We start from the raw sequence: 22826 nt of genomic DNA, 5'->3' as shown, positions 1-22826 counted from the left end.
GAGGAATGGTGCCGAGGTGAAAGTACTTGACCTGATAAAACTTTAGGTCCGTGCCGTATACTTAGACCTGACTGTCATGGGTAGAGATTAATATACCTATGCATTTTTATGGTGCCTAGAAATACATTTTATTTTATGCTTCAAACCGAATGTGTATAAAAAACGAAGTATATGCGCAGGCGCTGCTCAGCAATTATAAATAAATGTGTAATCATAACGAAATCTCTCTATTAAGAGAAAAAAACTAATACTATAAATGTTTATCATTTATTTGTCATATATTCATTAATTTTTAATACTAAAGAAATGATATAAAAACTTAAAAATTATTATTCTCATTATTTACATTTTATGTAGTATTATAGCTACATTTAGTTAATAATTTTGTTACAAACGGTATACGCACTTCACAATTTCTTAAGTGTTATGTAACTTATTTTAGTAATGTTAATTGATAAATATTTATTTAGGAAAAACTTAAATTCCCTATGCTACAAATATAGATGTAGATATGTATGTGTAAGCACACGATTTGCCTATCACCTAGATTACAATTACTCTTTATATATTGATATGTAGACGGTTTAGCGTAGACGGAAGCTTTTTAAGTGCACTTTTCAGAGGGTTTGCAGCATCTCGCGTGTCAAATGGAAGATACGAGTACTACATACTCTAAGTATTTCTTTCAACAGCAAATGTAATATGTGAGTAAATATGCCTGAAACACACGATTCCTCGATGCTCAGCGCTTGGGAGTCGAAACTGAATTAATTCCATTATTAAGGCACGAATTTTCGAGGTTTTATGTATTGTCACTTCTCTCTCTCACTCTCTCGCTGTAGTAAAGGATTCTGTGCAGTTATTATTTGAAATCTGTAGTCTTTGTTCGTTTTAATTTTTTTCCAACGGAAGCTACTTTCGGAAGATTTTATCTTTACTACACCTTCTTAGCGTTTTGGAAGTTGTTTTGGAAGTCTTTAGTATCATTAAAACGCAAACTAAAATCTATGTTCCTCAAAATTACACCTTTAAGCCCCTTACAAAGTATTTGTCCCTCAATTTAGTTTCAAATATTAATAACGTTTCTTTAAGCGGCGCTCTCTGTCGTGGTGGTCACCGCCGTAGTATGAGTTGCCGCTCGCGCCGCTGTTGCTGCTGCTGCGGCTGCTGCCTCTGCTTGGCGACGCTCCTCCTCCATTTCCAAACGCTCAACCTTCCTGATTTTATTCAGCTTTCCTGTGTGTATGTACATGTATAAATAATAAAAGTGGTTAGTGATTCAAGTATTTGCAAGTACTCACTTGCACATTTCAGCATGATCGTGCCCCACCAAATGGACCAGCCCCAACCGACAAAACAGAAGAGCACGCAAAACAGTTGCGCCATGGCAACGATTATGTTGATTATGAAAGAACCGAAGCGCGCCTTCGCGCTGTCGTATTGCGAAAAGCGTGGGATGCCAACGCAAAGGCAAAAAATGCCCGAGAATAAAGTGCCTGTAAGAGAAACAAGAGAAGAAGAGAGTAGAAAATACTCGTAAGTGCATTCGTTTCGATGCACTTTACCTAGTCCTGGAAAGATGGTGTTACAAATGGCGCAAAACCAGGCTAAAGAGAGCGGCATTACCGGAATGGCGCCTTTCATTTTCGAGCTATACTCCACTAGGTCGACATGTAGCTTGCGTCGAGTGTCCTGAGAAAGTTGTGCAATTCAGAACAAGTTCATTAATTTCAAAGCGGGACAAACTCACCTCACTTGGCGGTGGTGGCGCCTTCATGCTTGCGCGCCGACTCTCACTTGGCTTCGGCAACTTTTTGCGTCGACAACACAGCAGTCTGCTCCAAAAGCGTTTGCAACAACCCCTGGAAGAGAAATAATTTCTGTAAACAATACAAAAATTGTTGGATAAATGACTCACTGTGGTCGCACTACTTCGGATGTAGTCGCACCTTCCAAAACAGATGCATCACTAGCTGCAATACCACTTTCCGGATCTTGCCAGGCCACCGAGCCAGTCGGTGAAACCGTCGAGGCTATGGTAGCGCCCCGTCCAGCTTTCTTGCGTCGACAAGGTATACAAAAACAACACTTCTTCAATTCCGTCTCATCACCAGTTGTGGGATCGACCTTGTTGACACGTCGACAACAAAATAATTTGCTCCAGCAGGCGCCACAACCGCCTTGTTTGGAATGCGGTAGGTGCGGTAGGTGCGGTTGCTGCCACCGCAGACTCCGTTTTGGTCGCCACTGTCATTTTTGCGCGCTCATCCGTGTGGCTGGCAGCCACCTTCGGTTGCTTGCGACAACGTTTGCAGCAGTTCAATTTTTGCCAACAGCTCGTTTTGGTTTTGTCGCCGTCCGTTGGATGCCGCGCTTCGTCGATGACCTCGAGGTTGGTGGTGGAGGCGCTGCTGGTCGCAGAGAGCACTGGCTCCTCGCTTTCATCGCCGGCCAGGCTCTTTTTGCGACGACAGCAACGCGAGCAACGTAGGCGCCGACATGGAAGACAGAACTTCGTGCAGCAGCGGCAACAACCGGTCGGCGTCCCTAAGTCGTCTTCTTGCTCCTTCAGAAACTCTCGGCTGCCGTTGCTGAAAATACATAAGACCAAGGAAGAAATAATAAGTAGCTAGCAGCCAAGGTGTGTCCAATTGGAAATATAGTCAATAAAATTCCTTTGCATAAAGTAATATTAATTGGAACTTGGATCAACGAAACTGCTGAAGTCAGTATACTACATACCATACATTGGATACAAGCAAAAGCACAATATAGAAGCCTTTCGTCTATACATGGAAACATGCACGCCAATCTGCCCTGTGCGCGGCATTGGTGTAGAAAGCAACGGTAATATACAAGAAAACTTCGACGTGCCTATAAAGGATTATCGCGACAGGTGCGGTTAATGGACGACTTCCGCTGCTGCCAATCGGCCCGCAAGATAGGCATTTCACTAAGCAGAGACCTGTGTGCGGGCAGCGACCGCAAAGGCGAAACGGCAGTGCTTCTTAGTGGCAACATGGCATTGCCACTTCGAGGATGGTGAGTGCGGCATTTATTGATTGCAGACAGCCGTCCGTAGACTCGTCAAAATGCATATGCAAATTAGGGTCATCAGGCCTTCAATCTCATATATATTTGCAGCTGTGTATATGTTTGTTATACACACACACACAGATACTCGCATTCGTGGACTCAAACCCATTCAGGCAATGTGAGGGCCATATTGGCGACTCATAAAATGTTTGTAATGTACATCCGCTTCCGCTGCAGCGCCGTAAGTGCTGACATTTCCTTCAATATAATTACAATGTCCATTTGAGTGACCTTATAGACGAAATACCCACACACACATATACACTTGTATAGGCTGACAATAACTCAAACATACATATACACGTGTGTGTAAAATAAAGAAGTTGGTAATGAACCAACAAAAGTTTTGCTGCTGCAGTTTGCCTGGCATAATCATACCAGTGTAGATATGTAAGCAAAACATGTTCAAATATTCCAAAGCTAACAATCTGATTTCCTTAAAAATACAAGTTTTATTCCCTGCAGACATTCCCTGTGCTCATGCTTGCACCGTAAACTTTCTGGTATTTTGTGGGGTCCATATGTTACGATTAGTTACCTCGCGTACAAGTTTATTTTATTTTCCATATACATTAGTTTAGTTTTCATATAAGAATCTGTACATAATGAAAAACTCTCTAAATTCTGGGTTTACGACGAAAAACTCTTTCCTCTGTTGGTTCATATGTATAATACATTTTAAAAATCCTCCATTAGATTTTTCTTTTGGAAAAAATGGAAGTAACTAATTCGTCTCGTTGTTCAAAAAACAAAAAGGCACTGCGTATGAGTAACATTTTACCTTTAATTTGAAAGCAACAATTTATTGGTAGTAGCCCATCATAGATGAATATTGTAGAGATATTTTAAAATTATTCACAAAACAAGAAAAAACTCTAACTTCGGTTGCACCGAATCTAGAATACCCTTCACTAATAAAAAAAAAAAATCTTTCTATACAAGAAATTGTTTTAGTTCGGCCGGTTTGTATGATAGATTATGTAGATTTCAATAATATTTAATTTTGCCTGCAATAGCCAAAGCAACTCAACCATTACAAAAAGTATTCTGAATACCAGGTGATTTTATCACACCGCACACCAACAACACTTGAGATCATTCACCCACACTCACAATTGCTTTATTCCTTATCAGAATCACGAACTTGTTGGCCAAAACCGAACACTCTTCTCAAATGCGAGCGGATATGGATGCACAGCACGCACTTTTCGTTCAGCGGGTGAAGGCCAGTTGCGGTTAAAGGTCTTAAGGCAGCGTTCCAGTTACGTCAGTGGATTGCCGCAAAATGTTTCAAATACAAACTAACTAACTTGACGAATTAGAATCTCGAACTTCATTGTTTTTGCCTTCACACGCATTTTCCAAACAACAACGTAGTAACGAACGTTGAAAATGTGTGCGACCACCGCACGAGCCAACGACCAAATACGCTTTGGCTGAGCCCAAAAATCAGCTCACCAAAAACAAGCCGAAAATTATGTTTAGACAGGCGCTGCCTAGCGAAACAACGACATGCGAACGTGCGAAAAGTTACTGAAATGGTGGAATTTAAAAAGCATTGACAAGGTCAATAGCAGCACGCCGCAACGGAACCTGCACAGACTAACACATACACGCACACCTTTCAGACACTCACTGGGTTTTTGGTGCGACACTTAAATCGGTTGGGAAATTGTTCACCACAAGCATTGCTGAGTGAAACGCGAGTCATGGCCGGTTAACTGCCTTTTAATTGCAAAACTCCTTATTGTATGCAACGGACGGAGACATGATTATGAACTGACGACGGTGGAGTTCAGTTACGCGTGCCAAAATGTTTGTGAGCATGAACTGTTATTGGAGAAATGAATGAGCGCAGAAAGGGTTGGTTTAATCATTAATAATAGTAAGTTGAATATATTTGCATCGATCCTAAGCGCCAATTTGCGAATAGCGAACTATTTGGAAAAGTAAAACATTGAAATATCCGACAAAATTGCCAGAGATTTTTTGACATAACAGTTTAAGAAGCATTAAGGAAAGTGATATGTTAAGTATATTTAAGAGAAATGTACCCATGTACCAGACAAAGTGTTCGAATGTAAAAGTTTTAAACGCGGTATAAACAGAGGGATACTCGGAAATCCTCGCACAGCCAATTTAAACACACTCACTTAGAGAAAACATCGTTTTGACCATTTTCTCCTCAAAAACCAGTGATTTAGGAAACAATTTTATTTTTCTAAATTTCTGGGTAAACTCAAATTTAAAATTTCTTTAACAGAAATATGCCCCATGCGATTCTACAAATTTTTGCATTTTTACATTTTCTCTACGACCAGAGGTTTAGAAGTTATAAGCATTTTTGTATTCGGCGGCTACTTACTACATGCTTCTGGTCGCCTGGTAGAAATCTGAGATTTTGGCAAGTTTTCTGCAGCGGCGGTAAATGCACTTGCTGGATGTGTAGCATACGCAAAGGGGCGAAATTGGGAATACGGAAGCGGGCATATATAATGCCCGGAAACGGGAACAGGATTTCGACCGGAAGTGGAGTAACGGTATCATACTTCCGGTCCGAATACTCAACCGGAAATAATAAACCGGAAACGGATGTTCTCGACCGGAAAAACAACAACGGTAAAAACCAACCGGAAACGGGCGCAAATTTGGACCGGAAGTATTGGTCCTGTTCCCGGGAATATAGTCCCGTCACCCTACTTCCGAATGGCAGCTTCCGCTTTCGGTTGAGTGCCCAGACCGGAAGTATGATGTCGCTATTTCACTTAAAAACTTCCGTTTCCGGCTAGTCACTTCCGGTTGAGTGTTCGGACCGGAAGTATGATACCGTTATTTCATTTCCGTTTCCGGTTGAGAGTTCGAACCGGAAGTACGGTACCGTTATTCCATTTACTGTCGGTGTCCTTTTCCTATTTCCGGGCATTTCATATGGCCGCTTCCGTGTTCCCCATTTCGCCCCTTTGCGTATGCAAAGCAAGTGCATCTGCCACCGCTGCAAAAAAAATTGCATTCAATTTGGTGCCAAAATCTCAGATTTCTACCAGGCGACCAGGAGCATGTAGCAAGTAGCCGCCGAATACAAAAATGCTTATAACTTCTAAACTACTGATCATAGAGAAAATATAAAAATGCAGAAATTCGTAGAATCGCATGGGGCATATTTTGGTTAAAGAAAAAATAAATTTGGATTTACCCAGAAATTTAGAAAAATAAAAATGCGTTCCAAATGGCCGGTTTTTGAGGAGAAAATGGTCAAAATGATTCTTTATCTTAAGTGTGAGTGCTGAAATGGGGTGTGGGAGGATTTCCGAGTATCTCTCTGTTTAATCCGAGTCCAAAACTTTTAAATTCGAACACTTTGTCCATAAACGAATAGTTTTTGATGATAGTATACAACTTTTTGTTTGATAATTCTTTTTGACAATTAGGCAGTCCAGATCTGATCTGAAAGCCGGTGTGAAAATTCGACAGTGGGCGTGGCATCGCCTACTTTTTGGTGAAATCACAAATCTCGGAACCCGACAAACCGATTTCGACAAAATTTAGTATGTTGCATTCTTCTCATATTCCTATTTGACAGTGTGAAAATGGGCGAAATCGAACATTAACCACGCCTACTTGCCACATAGCACAATTTTAAAATCCGCTTGATTCTTTCACTTTCCAGTACACAAATGAAGAAGTAACTAAAATAACGGAATACAATTTTGCACTAACAATTCATTTGAAGAATTCCACTTTATGATCAAAAATTGTCAAAATTCAAACAAAACTGTTCAAGCCCCTAGGTACCGAATAAGTGAACCCCAGTATCTATAGTTGACTTCTGGCCGAAAATATCGGCCAATGTGTGAGATATACAATTGAAATTCAGACAGAGTCCGTATTTCTGTGTATCCAAAATGGATTGAATTGATGATTGTATGTGAGGTAGCTCAATGTTAAGTCTAACTTTTTTTATAATTATCGAATTTATTTCTCATAATATTTAATTATACCATTTTGTTGTAGCTTTAACTAAAACGCATTCACTCAAGCCAGTGCATTCTCTTGCAACTCTTAGAAGAAGTTCGGGAATACCTTCACATTCCATTAAATGTCATTAAATTATCCGCTTATTAAACAAATAGCAAGCAAATACCTGAAAAAGTATTTCTCAACGTCGGCAAAGTCCTGCGGCAGGTCAATGTGGTAGATTGCCGAATTCTTGCGTTTTCCCTTTTTCTGAATCATCGTGCGGCAATTGGGGCGCCTGTAATTGGCGTAGACTTTTTGGGTTTTCCAACCAAAATCACGATTTCACTTAGCACGACACTGTGTCCGCAAGCATTTGCGACCGCTTTTACGTTAATTATTAGAGGTTAGCACTCGCGGCTTGTTGGTCTCTATTGTTGCGTGAGCAATGCACGAGTTCGGTACACTGATTGAATTTTCGGATTAGGAATTTCAGAAAACTTTCACTCGAGCATTCTACGCGCGCCTTCACAGCTGGGAATGCAGTGATGAATTGAATTTCAAAATGCAGTTAGCCCCAATGTAATTGCATGCCACAAGCACATGCGGTCGCGCGGTCGCCAGCTGTGAGCGTGTGTTTGCGTGTGTGTGTGCGGTTAAACGGCAGTTGTGTGGTGTGACGTGTCGCGTTCGCCTCGATTGTCCAGCCTAAACTGATTTCATAGCTCGGGCGGCCGAACTTACGGAGCAGCGCAAGAAACTTTCAAATCAATTCAACTTAATTTGCAATGGCTTCACCACAGTTGCCCCTTCCACCCCGCTGCTTTCCGCGCACACATTTCGTGTTTCAATACGACAACAATAACATGTATTTATTCAGCTACATACATTTACATATCATCAAGAGTACCACTTAATTGCTGTTGCTGTTGCTGTTGTTTTTGTTATATTTGAAGCGCCGTTGTTTGGCGTTGAATAAACACGAAGGACGAAATGGCATGCCGTGGAACGGATATCCTTAGCCAAGTGCCGGCTCCAGCGCACTAGCAGTCCAAAGGGAGGTGGGCTAGGCGGGTGCCTTCGAATGGACTGCTGATTGAGGAACCCGTCGATTCCGTACTTTTTCGGTAGCAACTTTGCGTTGCGGCCCTGGCCGTTGTGCCCGCTTTGCTATGCGGTGGTGAGTTGGGCAAGAGACCAACCTGTCATGATTGCGATTACATACACATGTTATTGTACGTACATATGTATGTTTAACCTGTTATGTGTGGCCCCACTACTAATCCACACAGTGGAGAAGTTTATAAACGGGCCGAGGTATATATGTACATATTTCTATAAGTATGTTGCATGCAACGTTCGCTGCGTTATTTGTGCCAAGTGCTGGTTACCGTTATGTGTAAAAACCTAATATATATAAAGAAAATAGCAAAACAAAGCAACTACGTCGCTTTGAAGGCAAGCGGTATATGAGTTACAGTTTAAAAATGCTAGCAAATAATTACCAGGCACACAAATATCATTTCAAGCTGTCGTATGGGTCAGCCTCGATATTAGTATATTGGGAATTAAGTCTCCGAAAATGTAAAGAAGAAAGCAGTGCTAAAATAAACTCACTGATCAACGCGGGTGCTTCTTATTTTGCTTTAAAGTTCGAAAGATTTTGCTTTTCAATAACAGGTCTATCATTTTCAGGTTCGTATTCGCCAATGCAATAGACTTAAGATGTCTAATCAATTAAGCGATGTTCACTGTCTCAACTAATATCTTCTTTCTAACCCACAGATCCACGTGGTCATTTTGTCCGACCAATGCTCAAGAATTCTAAGGGTCTTAATACCATATCCTCTGGGTTTCTTCACGTGCTAATTCCATCACAAGTTTGCATAATTCTCGCCACAAGACTGACGCGCCTTATGTGCGCTCGACATAATACAAGAAGAGTACCCAAGCCTACATATAAATATTGTATCCTTCTGCATTTGTATTCTCACTGCACGACAACAACTCTTGAAAGCGCTGTAGCAAGTAATGAAAGCCGCTTATCGCCGACTAAATGTTACAATAATAAACGTGAATATATTTCACATGTAAATGGGCATAAATATGACAGCGCCGAGGGGAGTAATCAGCGGAAGTTGCATGAAAAAGTGTGCTGCATATGCTGCAGAGCCAAATGTATACACATATTTATGCATGTGTGTTTCTGTAAGTTTGTAGTTCGGCCAGTCGTACTGCAGCGAGCCAAGCGAATATCTAATAAATTATTTATGAAAATTTGAAGTGATTTGGAATTTCTGCAAATTACCCCATCCGTGACCTTTCAACTGCCGTCTAACCGAAGGTGTCGTGGCAGACACTGATGGTCACGGATAAGCGTCTTATTGCCGATGATATTGCAGGTGTCAAGGTGTCGGCGACGGGACTTGTGAAAGGAAACGCCACACTTTATGAGCATGATGGACATGGCAGCGCCTTGTGTTCCTCGTTGTTGCATGTCAGCGGACGTGTGAAGCCTTGGTAAGTGTCTTACAACTGCGCGTTTGTATCCCATGCATTCAGTGGGAGTTTATTACCACAAAGAAAGCGCCTTGGCATCTTGATGCCTACTAAATCATTTTGGCTTACATCAATGTAGCTTATAACAATAACAACTAAAAATCATCTACACTGATAATGAATATTTGCACTAAAAGGGAATAAACGTTAAGCTTAGTCTTCATAGTGTCTTGACATTGTGTACATATAAACAATATAATGGCTTGAATTGAACTTGAATTGTTATATAAAATATTATACAGCTCTGGTTGGCTGAGCTTTAGATGGCAAGACACATGCCTCGAAATGTAAGGGGCATGTATTTTCAGCGGGAAAGTAAGTGCGTGCCACACACTAATTTCTCTGCAAGCATCTTTTAATTTTCACACACACACACTCATACACACATACATAATGTGCAATAGGCTAATTATGGAAATTGCTGGTGCAGTTTCTAAATAAAAAAGGCAATTTCGCAATTTATTGCGTTAATCGTCGTTTGTTTGTATATAGTACATTTTTAGTAGTAGTTAGTTACATGTGTCACGCTACTGCGGCTTATATCTGGTAATACGAGTACACGATTAATCGTGCAATACTCTAAAACTCTATATAAATATATACATAAATGTAAATATATACATATATAGAGAGTCTTCTAGGTTTATGTTGAATTCGGTCGATTCAAGCATGGTGGGAATGCTGAAAGTGGACACCGGCATCTTACTTTCCATAGCTCCGTCTGAGTTTGCTTGCCACAGCCACATATTGATGCCTAGCTTGTTCAAAATTTATATGTATACCGACATATATATATATATATAGGATGATAGTGTCATGTGAAAAAGTTCACGCAAATGAGGAAAGTTCTCTGATTGCCATTCACTTGGGAGTGGCCAGAAAAGATTCTTTTACATATGGCTCATGCAGCTCACGACTTCCGGCCTTTGACCAAGTATCCTGTGGGTAGCCAAAGAACATCCGTTTGAAGGCGAGCTAAAGTGAGAAGGCGAAACATCCCCTCCACAATGAAATGAAAACTATTCGGCAACCTTTGATGACGACCCCCCTTTTGCTGACGACCATGGCAAAGTCCTCTCTCGACGAACAAAAACCTACCTCTATAAGTCACTCATTATTCCCGTCCTTCTATATGGTGCAGAGGCATGGACGATGACAACATCTGATGAGTCGGCCTTAGGAGTTTTTGAGAGAAAGGTTTTGCGAAAAATGTATGGTCCCTTGCGCGTTGGCTACGGCGAATATCGTATTCGATGGAACGACGAGCTGTATCAGATATACGACGACATTGACATAGTTCAGCGAATTAAGAGACATCGGCTGCGCTGTCTAGGTCATGTCATACGTATGGATGAAAACACTCCAGCTCTGAAAGTATTCGACGCAAAACCCGCTGGGGGAAGCAGAGGAAGAGGAAGCCCTCCACACTATTGGAAAGACCAGGTGGAGGATAACCTGGCTTCGGTTGGCATTTCCAATTGGCGCCACGTTGCGAAAAGAAGAAACGACTGGCGCACTGTTGTTAACTCGGGTATAATCGCGTAAGCGGTGTCTACGCCAGTAAAGAAGAAGAAAAATATATTTGTATATATAAATATACATACATAGAAGCTACGAGTGGCACTCAAAAGCAGACCACATATGACAGTGAAATTAATAAAACCGGCTTAACGCCGAACACCAAAAAGCGACATTCCGCCGCCGCCACCATTTGGATTGCACGCGATTTCAACACGGCTGTACATTTGCACGAACGTATGTACATAGGCATGTGACACATGCTCGTAAAAGTGGTAAATCACTTGCTAATTGGCTTTGTAATGCCGTGTTGATGGCTGTGAATTTTATAAATGGGCCTCACATGACCCAACCTATTTCTTTGGAATGAGAAATTATGATATTTTACTTACCCACTGCCTACCGCTGAGCCGCCCTGTCCATCCGGCGAGCGCCGTTTTATATCGTCGTCAGTAGCACCATCTCCTTTGGCACCATCGCTGCCAACTCCATTCCGCCCGTTTCCACTCGCATCAGCGCCATTCGCACGGCCTTCGTGATCCAATATTGCCCCAGCAACTGTTTTGTCCGCTGCACCGTCCCCATTGTATGTGTAATTCTGGAAATTTGCATCGTCACAGTCAACTTCTGGCATAACTGATACTGATAAAGCACGTGCACTAACCCGTTCGACGGTGGCGTCTACGACGCCCCCATGTGGCATCGCCATGGCGCCCGTTGTGGCAGCTGCTGCGGCTGCTGCCGCCACAGTGACGTGCTCCGTAGCGTGCATGGACGCGTTCAATACTGAAACATCTGCCTCGATCGGCTGTGTTGGGGGTAGCGGAGATTTTTGTGTGGGCGTCGTAGGCATAACACCGCTACTACCATTTTTGTGCGTCATTTTTTTCGTGCCCGCTGTTGAGGTTGGTCCCTCAGCGGTCGCTGTGCGTGAAATCGATTCTCCGGTCGCGCCACTCTCACCACCATTAGCAGCAGCTGCTTTGCCAGCCTGTTTGTTTTCCACAACGGTAGCTACACTCGATGTGGGTGATCCTGCGCTATCTGAAAACCGACCCATATCACTTTCGAGACTTTTCAAATCGGTGAGATTTTCATGAATGGTTTTATGAATTTCATCTGTCGCGACGGTAACAGTCTTTTGAATATTCTCCAGCGTCTTTTGCGATTTCTCTAATATTGCTGCAGGTAGACCAGCCATATCTTCAGGTGTCTTCAGTTGTGTACGACTGTTGCTTTTTTGTAAATATCCTGGTTTTGCTAAAAAATAATTTAGAGAGTTAGTAAGTTTGAATTATTGGAATATATGATACATTTCTCACTAACCGTTCTTTTTCAAGCCGTCAGTTGTCTCCTCAGCAACCGCCGGGACCGTTGTCTTCTTGCTAAGGTTGCTGTCGGAGCGCTTCATGCTGAGCAAACTCATTCGAGAAGCCATGCGGACAAGTGATACATTGGAAGGATGCCTTTTGATACCTGAGGTGGATCCACTGCTTCCCGTGCTACCAGAACTGATGTTCGGTGCGCCTTTTGCGGAAGTAGCAGCGACAGCAGCTACCCCTGCAGGTATTGCAGCTATTTTTGTTGCTTCGATTCCCACAGGGCTACCACTTTTCAGATTACTAGCATCTTCTTTGCTCGAAGAGGCATTTTCTTCTTCTTGCTTAGTCATTTCGGCGTTATTGTCACCCTTCCTCCCTTCAGCTGTTTCTGCTTTAGCCTCTTTTCCTTTTCCTTTGGTTGTTACCGATTGGCCCTTGGTAGTAAGCTTCGTTGCATTTTTTGATGTAGTATGACGTTTTGTCCACTTGCCGCCAAAGCCACAGCCGCTGCAGAAGAATTAGCAGACGCTTTCTTTGTGGTTATTGTTGCAACCGTGCCTTCGCGCTTTATATTTTTTCCTGTGCCAGCTTTTGGCGTGTCTTTTTTTTGTACATTGGAACGTTCTCGTATAAAGTTTACCCTTTCAGGTTTTTGAAGATTACTTGGTTGTTTTTTACCAGACGCCGCCAATTTATCCACGGACGTTGGTTTGCGTTTCACATTTGACTCGGGTTTATGTATCGATGACGGTACTTTTTTGGCACTTTTTGGTTTACTTCGTTGATTTAATGGAGTTCGCGCGGGCGATATTCGACCTACGCTTTTTGCACCCTTTGATTTCGAAAGTGAACGGCTGTTTAGCTCCTTTGGCACCACTGATGACGATTGCTTCGCTTTTGTTACACTACCAGCCCTTAATGGTATACGAGATCGCGAACTATGCCGCGACTCAGATCGCTCCCTAATTTTCTTCCCTCTCCCACGGCTTCCTGATCTCTTTTTGTGAGGTGGGCTGAGTGACTGTCGCCGTGTACGTACTCTTCTGTTTGAGGCTGGGCTGACAGAAATGGATGTTCGCCGTCGAGTGGTTGCTGGTGAAGGTTCAGTGCTTCTTTTTCCAGAAATAGGGGAAACATTACCGGTAATTGATGCTGTTGAATGTATGCTCATTCTTGAGTTAGATCGGGAATTTGCTATATCTTTAGCCATTTCCATTCGCGAATTCGGTCGTGTACTAGCACGTGACGCTGCTCGCGATATTGGATGGGTAGATGCGCGAGAAGTAGAACGTGATGCCGGTCTGGAATTGCCACGTGAAACTGGTTGGGAAGCATCGGTCCTTACCGTAGCACGAGAAGTTGTTCGACTAGATGTTCCTCTTGAATTCATATCAGATATTGGCAATTGAGACATGAACTCTTTCAATGGCGATGAAGAACGCGAAATTGGTCGCGAATTCGAAGAGCGCAAAGGTATCTTTGAAAATGACTCCCGCCGAGATGTCATATCCGAAAATGCTTCTGACGGTGCTAATGAGCCAGCAATATTTTGTTCAGGACTTTGTGGTGAGCTACTATCTTTGTTCGGTGTTCCAATGATGGGTGAAAGGGTTGAAGGCTTAGCAACTTTTGTGCGCGATGTTCGGCCACCAGTCAAACTTGCTGGTGGTATTAAAGATTGTCGACGTTTTGTTTTGGGGCTTATAGCTGGCAATACCGATTTTCTACGTTGCTGACGAAAACTAAAATCGGATGTGGTAATTGAACTTATATTAGAACTCCGCCGATCTGAAGCTGTTTGTGTCGAACTTCGACGCTCAGGTGATGTGGAACTTGAGCGTCGACGACTCTGTAAAATGTGTGTAGGTGTTGCAAGAGGAGTTTTAAGCTGCCTACCAAGAGGCAGGTCCTCCATACTTGTCCAGTTTGAACGTAATGGTAAATTCGAAGTGTTCCCATTTAGTATGCGGAGCAAACCCTTTTGTTTCCGAGTGGGATTGGGGTTGGGCTTAATGGGGCGAGGCAATGCGCCTGGTGGAAATACTGCTGGCTCTATATGTAGATCGGTGACGGAGCGATTGAAGCGTGGAATAGCAGTTCGGTATGGATCGGTGATAAAAGGTAGAGTTTCACAACTTTTTATTTTTGTTTCATTTGCTTGTTTGGCAAATGTTGGCAGTGTCGAAGGGCGACGCAATTTTGTTTTGGGTCCCGCTGAAGGGGATGATGGTGTAATATCTTGCGATGATGACAGTGACTCACGATGTTGCAGTATGCCACGTTGAGTCATCATGTTTGGCGTATGTCGCCCAGTCATGTTAAATTGTACAGAAGGGCGAGGAGAGTCATCGGCGGGAGCTTGAAGTTTCTGTTGTGACAACTGTGGCAACTTGAGTTGAGAGGCTGATAAAGATTTATGTTGCATATACTGTCGTGGTTTAGCAACAGGTTTCACTGGCGATATGGCGGACATTTTTTGTGGTGACAGCTGCTGGTGATTGTGCGGAGATGGACTATGAGTGCGTGATGATTGTGGTGATTTTTCTGAAATAATTGTAAATGATGTCTTCTTGTGAAGGCGTGTCTGGTCAACCCTGCAAAAGGCAAAATTAAAATATTAAACGTTTTCCGTCTAGTTTTCATCGTAAATATTATTTATTTATTACCTAAATTCGCCCCCAGTGGCTATTAAGTTCCGCAATATCACCGGTGACATCTCGCGTTTGATGAAACTTTGATTTTCGTCTGGCATTGCGGTTAGAAGATCCGGCGGTGGTGGAGCAGCTGGAGGAGGTGGACTCACCTGATTCGAACTACCTATAGGACTTTCGTCTTCGTGTTGCAAATACTCTTGAGGAGAGAGCAATAATTCTGTTTCAATTTCACGGAGCAGCGTTGGAGACGGGTCTGGTGGTCTAGCTGGTGGTTGGAAACTAGTCGAAGGCACAGTTGAGTTGTCTGCATTATGTGCCCTTTCCAGCCGTTCCTCTCCACTACTAGAACCGTTCGAATCATTTATCATTGCTGCAACCGGAGAGTGGTGCATAGGCATATCTTCTCTTTTAATCAACATAACGTTCTTGGAACTTGGACGTAGTCTTGGTATCTTACTGAATTCAGGATAATCTTGAGTTGCCGGCCGAAACCATTCGTTGCTTGTATACGATTCGTTCGGAAATTGATGAGGAAATGGATGATTTACAGAAGAAGACGAGTTTTCCATATGTGTCTCTTCAACGTTGCTATAAAGAGAGAAGATTTGTTAACATTTTTCATTAACAATTCGACATATTATACTATATATCGTTCACCTCAGTGCTCCAACATTCGATTTGAAATCTTCACTAAAACTAGATACACGCCTTGTTGCCTCTGAGTACTCGCGGACACCTTTTGTATCTCTGACTTCATAAGACTCTACTATTTCCGTTACATCTGTCGGTTGCCTGTCATCGTATATTGTGTGATGGCGATTTGTTGTGTCGGGTGCGAGTAATGTGTAATTTGGTGACTCCCGTGCTTCAGAGCTTGAATCACCACTGGAATTCGGTAATATTTGAATATCTGGTGGTTGAAGACGCGGCATGGGAGTGGGAAGCACGTCGAAGTTTCTGGGAGCTACATTGTCAGACATGCGTCTACTAAAGGCGGAGCTGAAAGGCACATTAGAAAATAGGCGTGTGGGTGCGGCCCTTTCAACTTCTATTGAAGCGAGACGGGCACTAGTGTCCTCCTCAGAGCCAGAGCTGATGTCCAACGACACTGGATGGAAAACACTCACAGGATTGAATTGTGTAGTGAGAAAATCGGGCGGAGGTGGCGGTGGAACAGGATCACCGAAAAGACTGTTATACTGATTATCCATCTCAACATCGACTGAGGTACTGCCGGAAGGACGCGTACTGCTGAGTCGGGAATGTGTGTGCAAATGATAAGCACCGCTTGTTGTGGAGGTGGCCGCAGAGGTAATGCGCCCGTTGGGAAATTGAGATATTGAGGATGGTGACATTGTATGATAATTGTAGTCTAGAGGAATGATTGCTGGTGTGAGTGTTGGTGTGCTGTGCGTGTTCGAGGAGGAGTTCGATGCGGATCTTGGTGGATACGCAGAATGGTGTGGAGGAGTGTTAGATGAGGATGAAGATGATGGCTTGTTGTTCATATTAACATCGAACGTTGGCTGCTTTTGGTGTAGAGGACGACTGCTGTTTCAATAAAGCTTTTGCCTGTGGGAATCTCGAGACGAGAAGGCGAAGCTAATCTGCAAGTAAAGTGAAAAAAGTGAATTAAATTGAAATACATTAAGCTCAACTCATCACCTGTACACATAGTCTTCGTTCGCAATGCGTTGAGATCGACCTGGTAGTTTTTTAGGCGCGTTAAAACAAAATACGTCCGCATTTATCTGCATTTGTGTAAGAAAGTTGAAATACACCTTGGTATATGTGAAGTTCGATGTTGGATGTTCGAGTTTGCAGTTACAACGTCTTGCTTCCAACATGCATGATGTGCGTTCGCAGACTTCAAACCAATAGCAATACTTTTTATTCGAGTTTTGGTTTTTGCTTAGAGATTTGTGCATGCATGGATTAGCCACTTGTGGCCCATTTGAGTTGCTTGTAGAATCTATTAATTTTGTATTTGTTGATGTAAATGCCCTTCATTGTTTCTACGATACTGGAAGATACATTTACAGTGCATGGAAGATTGTTCCGGAAGTTACTTCGTGATTTGATGACCGCCAAAAGTTTGCATCTACAAAAAGTTTATAAGCGGAGGAAACATTAAAAATTCTGAAGAAGAAGAAATCAATTACAAGGCTTCACATAGTTCTCGGAAGATACTTTTCTCTACTTTTTTGGCGAACGCGCACTTAAAAGTCGGAAGGCTGACGCGTGACACAAAAGGACGGTTGAGAGCGCCAAAGCTGCCGCTTAGCTTTAATACTTTAGTCGAGCAGTGGAAGATGGCAACGCGCAAAGACCGCACTGGACACTTTACTACACCGACGTGCCAATGGCAAGTGTTGCAGACGCTCGTCACTTGTCTGCTTCGACGTTTCACTTCGTTGGCGGCAACTATGCGCGCTTTGTGCATCGCATGTTGCACGTGCCAGCAATGCTGCAGTTGCACGTGTGAGTGTGTGTGTGTGGGCTGAGGCGAATCTTTAAAATTTTACGCTTCGTTTCACGTTTATCACGGGCGCAAGTAAGCATTCATTATTTCGATTAGCTATAATTTCTTTTCTTTTCGTCTTGTACATTTTACCGTTGTTGGTGGCTGGCTGTTGGAATTCAGGCATCGCTGTGTGAAAGAGAGCATCAAATTTAAGCAGCCTTCACAACATGCCACGAGATGCCCTCACGATTATAAATTATCAAACAACAAGTAAGTAATTAAAACACACATTCAACTACTTAGTTTCGTACATATGTGGGCAATTTGTATGAGTATAAGAACTCCAGGGAAGAGGCTATCGGGTTATAGTCAGTGTAGATGATGTTGCTTTCATAGTTAGAGATAAATTCCTAGGAGCGGAGTCACAGGAGAAGAGGCGCAGTAAGTGTTTTTACGGATGGATCGAAGCTGAAGTGGAAGATGGGAGAAGGAGTCTACTGTCGCGAGCTCTTAATCAACTCCCAAAGTATCTTTCAAGCAGGCAGTGAGCTCAAAGCTAGCCAAAAAGTGCATGACCTCACCAGCTGTGGCATCAAGTTACTTCGATATTCAACTTGTCCGGATGCCTGAGCGGAATCGTCAGCTAAGGTTAAAGCGTCTTGGTTGGCGAATTAGCTGGAGTAGATACCAGCCAGCTCAATCAATTTGTGGCTGGCTCTAAGCGCTTTGTAAAAATACGACGGTCTTTTACATTCGCACTTACAGTTCCGGGCAAGACAACGGATAAGCGTCTCTAGCAGTCCACGTGAGATTATACGTGATCTCGCGATTATCAGCCTTGCATAAAATAACCTTAGCTTACATAGCAAAACCTACCGAAAAACAGAAATAATGCCAACCTAGATGAAAAAACTTCCCGCTCAAAATAATTAAGCATCAATATCACCTGGCCATTCAAAGGGACTTAGCGCTTCGCTGCCCTAATTTCAGTATAAAGTTATTATTGAAATTAATTTGGCATTGATTTTTGCTTCTCTTTCGCTTATTAAGTATTTAGCCTACTTTTGTGCGCCATACCCCCGCTGGTCAGCGCATTTGGTGGTTACGCTTATAAAACTTGGGCTCTGCTTTGACCGAAAAGCTGTCGCTAAATATAGATTTCGACTTCCTTTTTGTTTTGATTGAAATGTGTATGTGTGTGTGTTCTGGCACTGTCACCGACCCCGCCGCCACCCACGTGCATGCATTCCTTTGTTTACTCTTTTCTTTCTTGTTTTCATGCGGATTTTATGGCACCCTTATACTTATTCGCACTACTTTTTGCCGCATTCGCGCTAACGGTTCTTGCGAACGCGGCGCACACCGTGTTCTTGTCGATGTAAAGATAAGAAATAAATAAAGGAATCTGGGTCAGAGCATTTATGCTTTTATGCTGAATGACTTCGGTTGCTTGACATGTCCTTTGACCCAAATGGCAGACTGAGTAAATTAGCGTTGTGACACCTGGTAATATCCGTATACCGAAGTGTTGAAGTGTACAGAAGTTTACGCACCCAAATGAGTGGAAGCGAACGGGCTAGGCGCTTGAGTGAGCGCCTCACAATGATTTACTAGTGACAGAGAGCCATTGAGAGCCGCAATTGGAATTTGGGGGCAGGCGGGTGTTTGCTGTTGAACGCGTGGCGTACGGTGGTGGGAACCTTTGCGGGTGTCTGCAAGCATTTTTCTCGTCGGAAATTATGAGGCTCCCGGTACAATTGAACACTGCGAAGCTACTGCCTTGTTTTTACAACCTTTTGCGGCATGTGTTCCTATAAATCACAGAACATGTTTTCGCAGATTAAATGCAAATTTTCCGTAATCATTGCGCTGCACTTCCTGTCAAATAAATTTCCAACTACACAAGTGCCAAAAACAAAATGTCAAATAAGTTTCGCCTCAGCCGCAATTAAACTGTGTGGCATTGTGGCTACCAAACCTTTGTATGGTCGTGTGAATGCCGGCTGCACGGCGCAGAGTGAAAGTGAGCCAAATAAATCATGTTGCAAAAATAAACTGTTGCACAGTTGCAGAGTTGCAAATAACGGTTATTTTTGTTGAAGCGCCGCGACGACTTTAAGACACACACTCACATAAACACGCTAAAGCAAAAACGAAAACTCGAACCGGGAGCTACAGTGGTTGAGCGGCGATAAATTTTACTCGTTGTTTAGGGGCTTTCTAGAAGAACACTTCGAAAAAGCTATTTATGTCGAGGCGAAGGAATGTCAGTACGCTGAGTGTTCACTTAAAAATTAAATTCAGCTTAAAAGATGCACAAAGCACGCTTCTTATTACCGGAGAGAAAATTGGTTCTCAGCTTGGTCTTATCATTTCACAGCTATCGGCAGAGTATCGTTGCAGTTTATGTATTGAGCGCTCTTTTTTCATCAAAAATTTTAACGCTGCACATACTTTTTCAAAAAATATCATTCCATTTATCACCTCACGCAATCACAAGTGCCACTTATACCGTTAATAATAATATTTGATTTTTATTTGTTCGTTGAAAACGCCAAAGTCTACGATTTCTCGTAGAATCAGACTTTGAGTGCATCAAATTGGTAAGTTTAATTTAATTTTGACTTTTCAATTTCAATTTAAAGTGTTTTTCACACGCGAGACACTAACAACGCCATACAGAAGTCAGAAGCAGCGAAGCGCCTTTACCGACTATCCAACAAGCGCGGCGCCAACACCAAAGCGTCTTTAAGAACAAAACTTTTGTCAGCGCAATAAGAAGGCCTACTAACTTCACTGAAATAACTTGGTTAGGTGGCGGCTTTGCTAACTCGTTGAATGCCCCGCAGGCCGCCTGAAGCGTGAGAAGTTCTTGTTCGGATTCTCCCATTGAAGTAATTTCTCACTCAAGCCGTGTAGTAGTGATTCTTATCGAACGCGCACACACACCCGTGCACATTTAGTAGTTTTGCAACACAAACCACTGGTGCACACCTACACATTCCCGCAGCACCATAACTACTAACGACTCTCCTCATACCTGGTATGGCAAAGCATGTGTAAGCATATTACCTTCATGCGCGCGTGTGTGTGTGGCACTGATTATTTTGCTTTCTGTTTTTATTTTGCTCTACGCGGCGAAATAACCTGTTGTTGTCGCTTTAAACTCGCGAACTTCGCCACTTTTCAGATTTTCCACGCGACGTGTTAATCGCTCTTTTGTAGAGTAGTCCACTATGAAAATTTTCTCTGAAATTCAATTATTGCTGTATTGGTGGTTGTTGTGTATTGCACTATATTTCAATAAACCCCGATTTTGTGCCTTCTGTGCCTGGTAAACAATTTGGCATGTGACTCTGAGCTTGTTGCAGCGAAGCGGGCAGAGGAGCGCGAGTGATCGCTTTGAAAATTATTTGTTTCATTAGTTCTCTTACAATCGGAGTTTGTGTCAATGAGCAGTGATTTCAATTATTCGACCCCTTTCCGTTTGCGCTGGGACTATCAAGCTCGGGAATAAGTATGTACAGGATTGGTCCGGAAAGTAATAGGACTGAGTCGATTTAAAAAAATTTATTGAACCAGTCGTTACAATTCTTTAATAACTTTCAAAATAGGCTCCTTTTGCGTGGATGCAGCGCTGCCAGCGCGATTGCCAAGCATTGAAGACGTCACGGACGGCTTTCTCCAGAATAGCCTTGAGAGCCGAGGTGCATGCTGCATGGATCCTCTCTGTCGTCTTAAAATGCTTGTCTTTTATTGGCCTTTTCAGGCAAGGAAACAGAAAAGGTTTGGGAGGGCCACATCTCGGCTCTAGGGAGGCCGCGGAAGCTTTGGGATGACGGCTTTTGTTAGGTAGCTTCACAAGAAAGTTGCTGTGAGCCGAGGCGTTGTCGTGGTGCAACTTCCAATCGGCTGCGATGTCTCGTTTGAGTCTGCAGACTTATACGTAAAACTTGGCGTTGACGGTTTGTCCAGGAGGAACATATTCATTGTGAACGATGGCTTTAATGTCAAAAAAGACAAAGAGCATAGTTTTCACTTCAGATTTGCTCATGCTTCCGGTCTTCATCACCGACCTCTTCCCGGCCCTCCAAAAAGGCCTGTTTGCTAAAGCAACATCTGGGTAATCCTGTTTGATCATATCAAACTCCATTTAAAAGAAGCGGACACACATCTTCAATTACAATGCTTTAACAGAGTCTCCACTATAAGACATGCGTCTAAAACATAAACAACTTTGCACTGTCTTTCATCGGCAAAGTTGATTGAATTTCCTTGGCTTTGGCCGAGGGGTCAAAGCAATAAAAATATTAGAACAACAACAATAGCAATACTAATAACAAAACACAAGTGTAACGACACTGCAAATGAACCGCACGCAAAGAAGTAACATAGCCAAGAGCACAGCCGAGTACCGAAAGCACCGGCTGTAAGCTGGCTCTCCGTGCGAACAAACAGCGCACTGAGAATCCCGTTAGACCCACTGCACTGTGAGTGTGAGTAGTAAGTTGGAGGAAGTGCATTGCTTCTGAAAATGTGTGGAAATCCTTGGCTAATGGCCACGCGCGGCACTGGGTTACTAGACAAGCCAGCGAGTCAGTCGGTCAGTATACCGTGTATACGAGCCGATGTGTGAGTGCACAAGAGTTTGTGTTGGCGAATCCATACATGCATGCGGCGTCTGCTGGCACACACAGGGGCAAACGTCGATTGAATGTCGAGTGCGAGGACGAGCCACTGCGGTCAGCGGCCGAAGCGGCCCACCTGAAGAAAGCGTACTATGTAGTTGAGTGCATAGCATAAGCAATAGGTAGGTACGTAAACCGCTGCCATGTGGTTACGCCATAGAGCCATACTGCTGACTGTTGATGTTGGGCCTTTGAATGGGCCGTTCACCAGCAAGATATTTATGTAAACATAAAGCTTTCAAAATGCAGCCGCTCGCTTTGTGACCGAGTGGGTGGCACGGTTATGGTATGCGGTAAGTCCGCACGCCTGTGTTCGTGATATTGCTTATATGAATGCATGTGTGTGTATCGGTTTTGTCATGCACCGCATTTTCACTGGGATTTTCCTCTACGCGAGCAATTTTTTGACGATTCATTACAGGTAAAATGTTGAAATTTTCATATGCCGAGTTAAATGACCGATTTAATGAGGAGTTGTAAGGCAAAAGCGCTTAGCCTTAAGTATTTTCAGCAGAATTTAAGCACATTTCATACCGAGAACGAGAACTACCTTAATCATTTTTGCACGGGA

General features: G+C 43.0%; 1 protein-coding gene and 1 long non-coding RNA gene across 2 annotated transcripts; one reads left to right on the top strand and one right to left on the bottom strand.

The window, feature by feature from the left end:
- Positions 1-253: 253 nt before the first annotated feature.
- On the bottom strand, positions 254-20073 carry LOC126755359 (protein stum). Its single transcript, XM_050467870.1, is given in 13 exon segments — positions 254-1236; positions 1302-1496; positions 1566-1692; positions 1751-1862; positions 1919-2205; positions 2207-2591; positions 11520-12387; positions 12454-12930; positions 12933-15043; positions 15116-15691; positions 15761-16710; positions 16769-17204; positions 19905-20073. Coding segments are annotated over 11 exon segments (6138 nt in total). The 5' UTR covers positions 16612-16710; positions 16769-17204; positions 19905-20073; the 3' UTR covers positions 254-1087.
- LOC126755360 (uncharacterized) lies at positions 8317-9783 on the top strand. The gene is made up of 2 exons (XR_007666481.1): positions 8317-8745; positions 8836-9783. It is a non-coding gene; the product is annotated as an uncharacterized LOC126755360 (long non-coding RNA).
- Positions 20074-22826: the final 2753 nt, after the last annotated feature.

This window comes from Bactrocera neohumeralis, chromosome 4 (assembly GCF_024586455.1).
Source record: "Bactrocera neohumeralis isolate Rockhampton chromosome 4, APGP_CSIRO_Bneo_wtdbg2-racon-allhic-juicebox.fasta_v2, whole genome shotgun sequence".
Lineage (NCBI taxonomy): Eukaryota > Metazoa > Arthropoda > Insecta > Diptera > Tephritidae > Bactrocera > Bactrocera neohumeralis.
The sequence above is the reverse complement of the archived record's forward strand: the minus strand, read 5'-3'. Positions and strand labels throughout refer to the sequence as shown.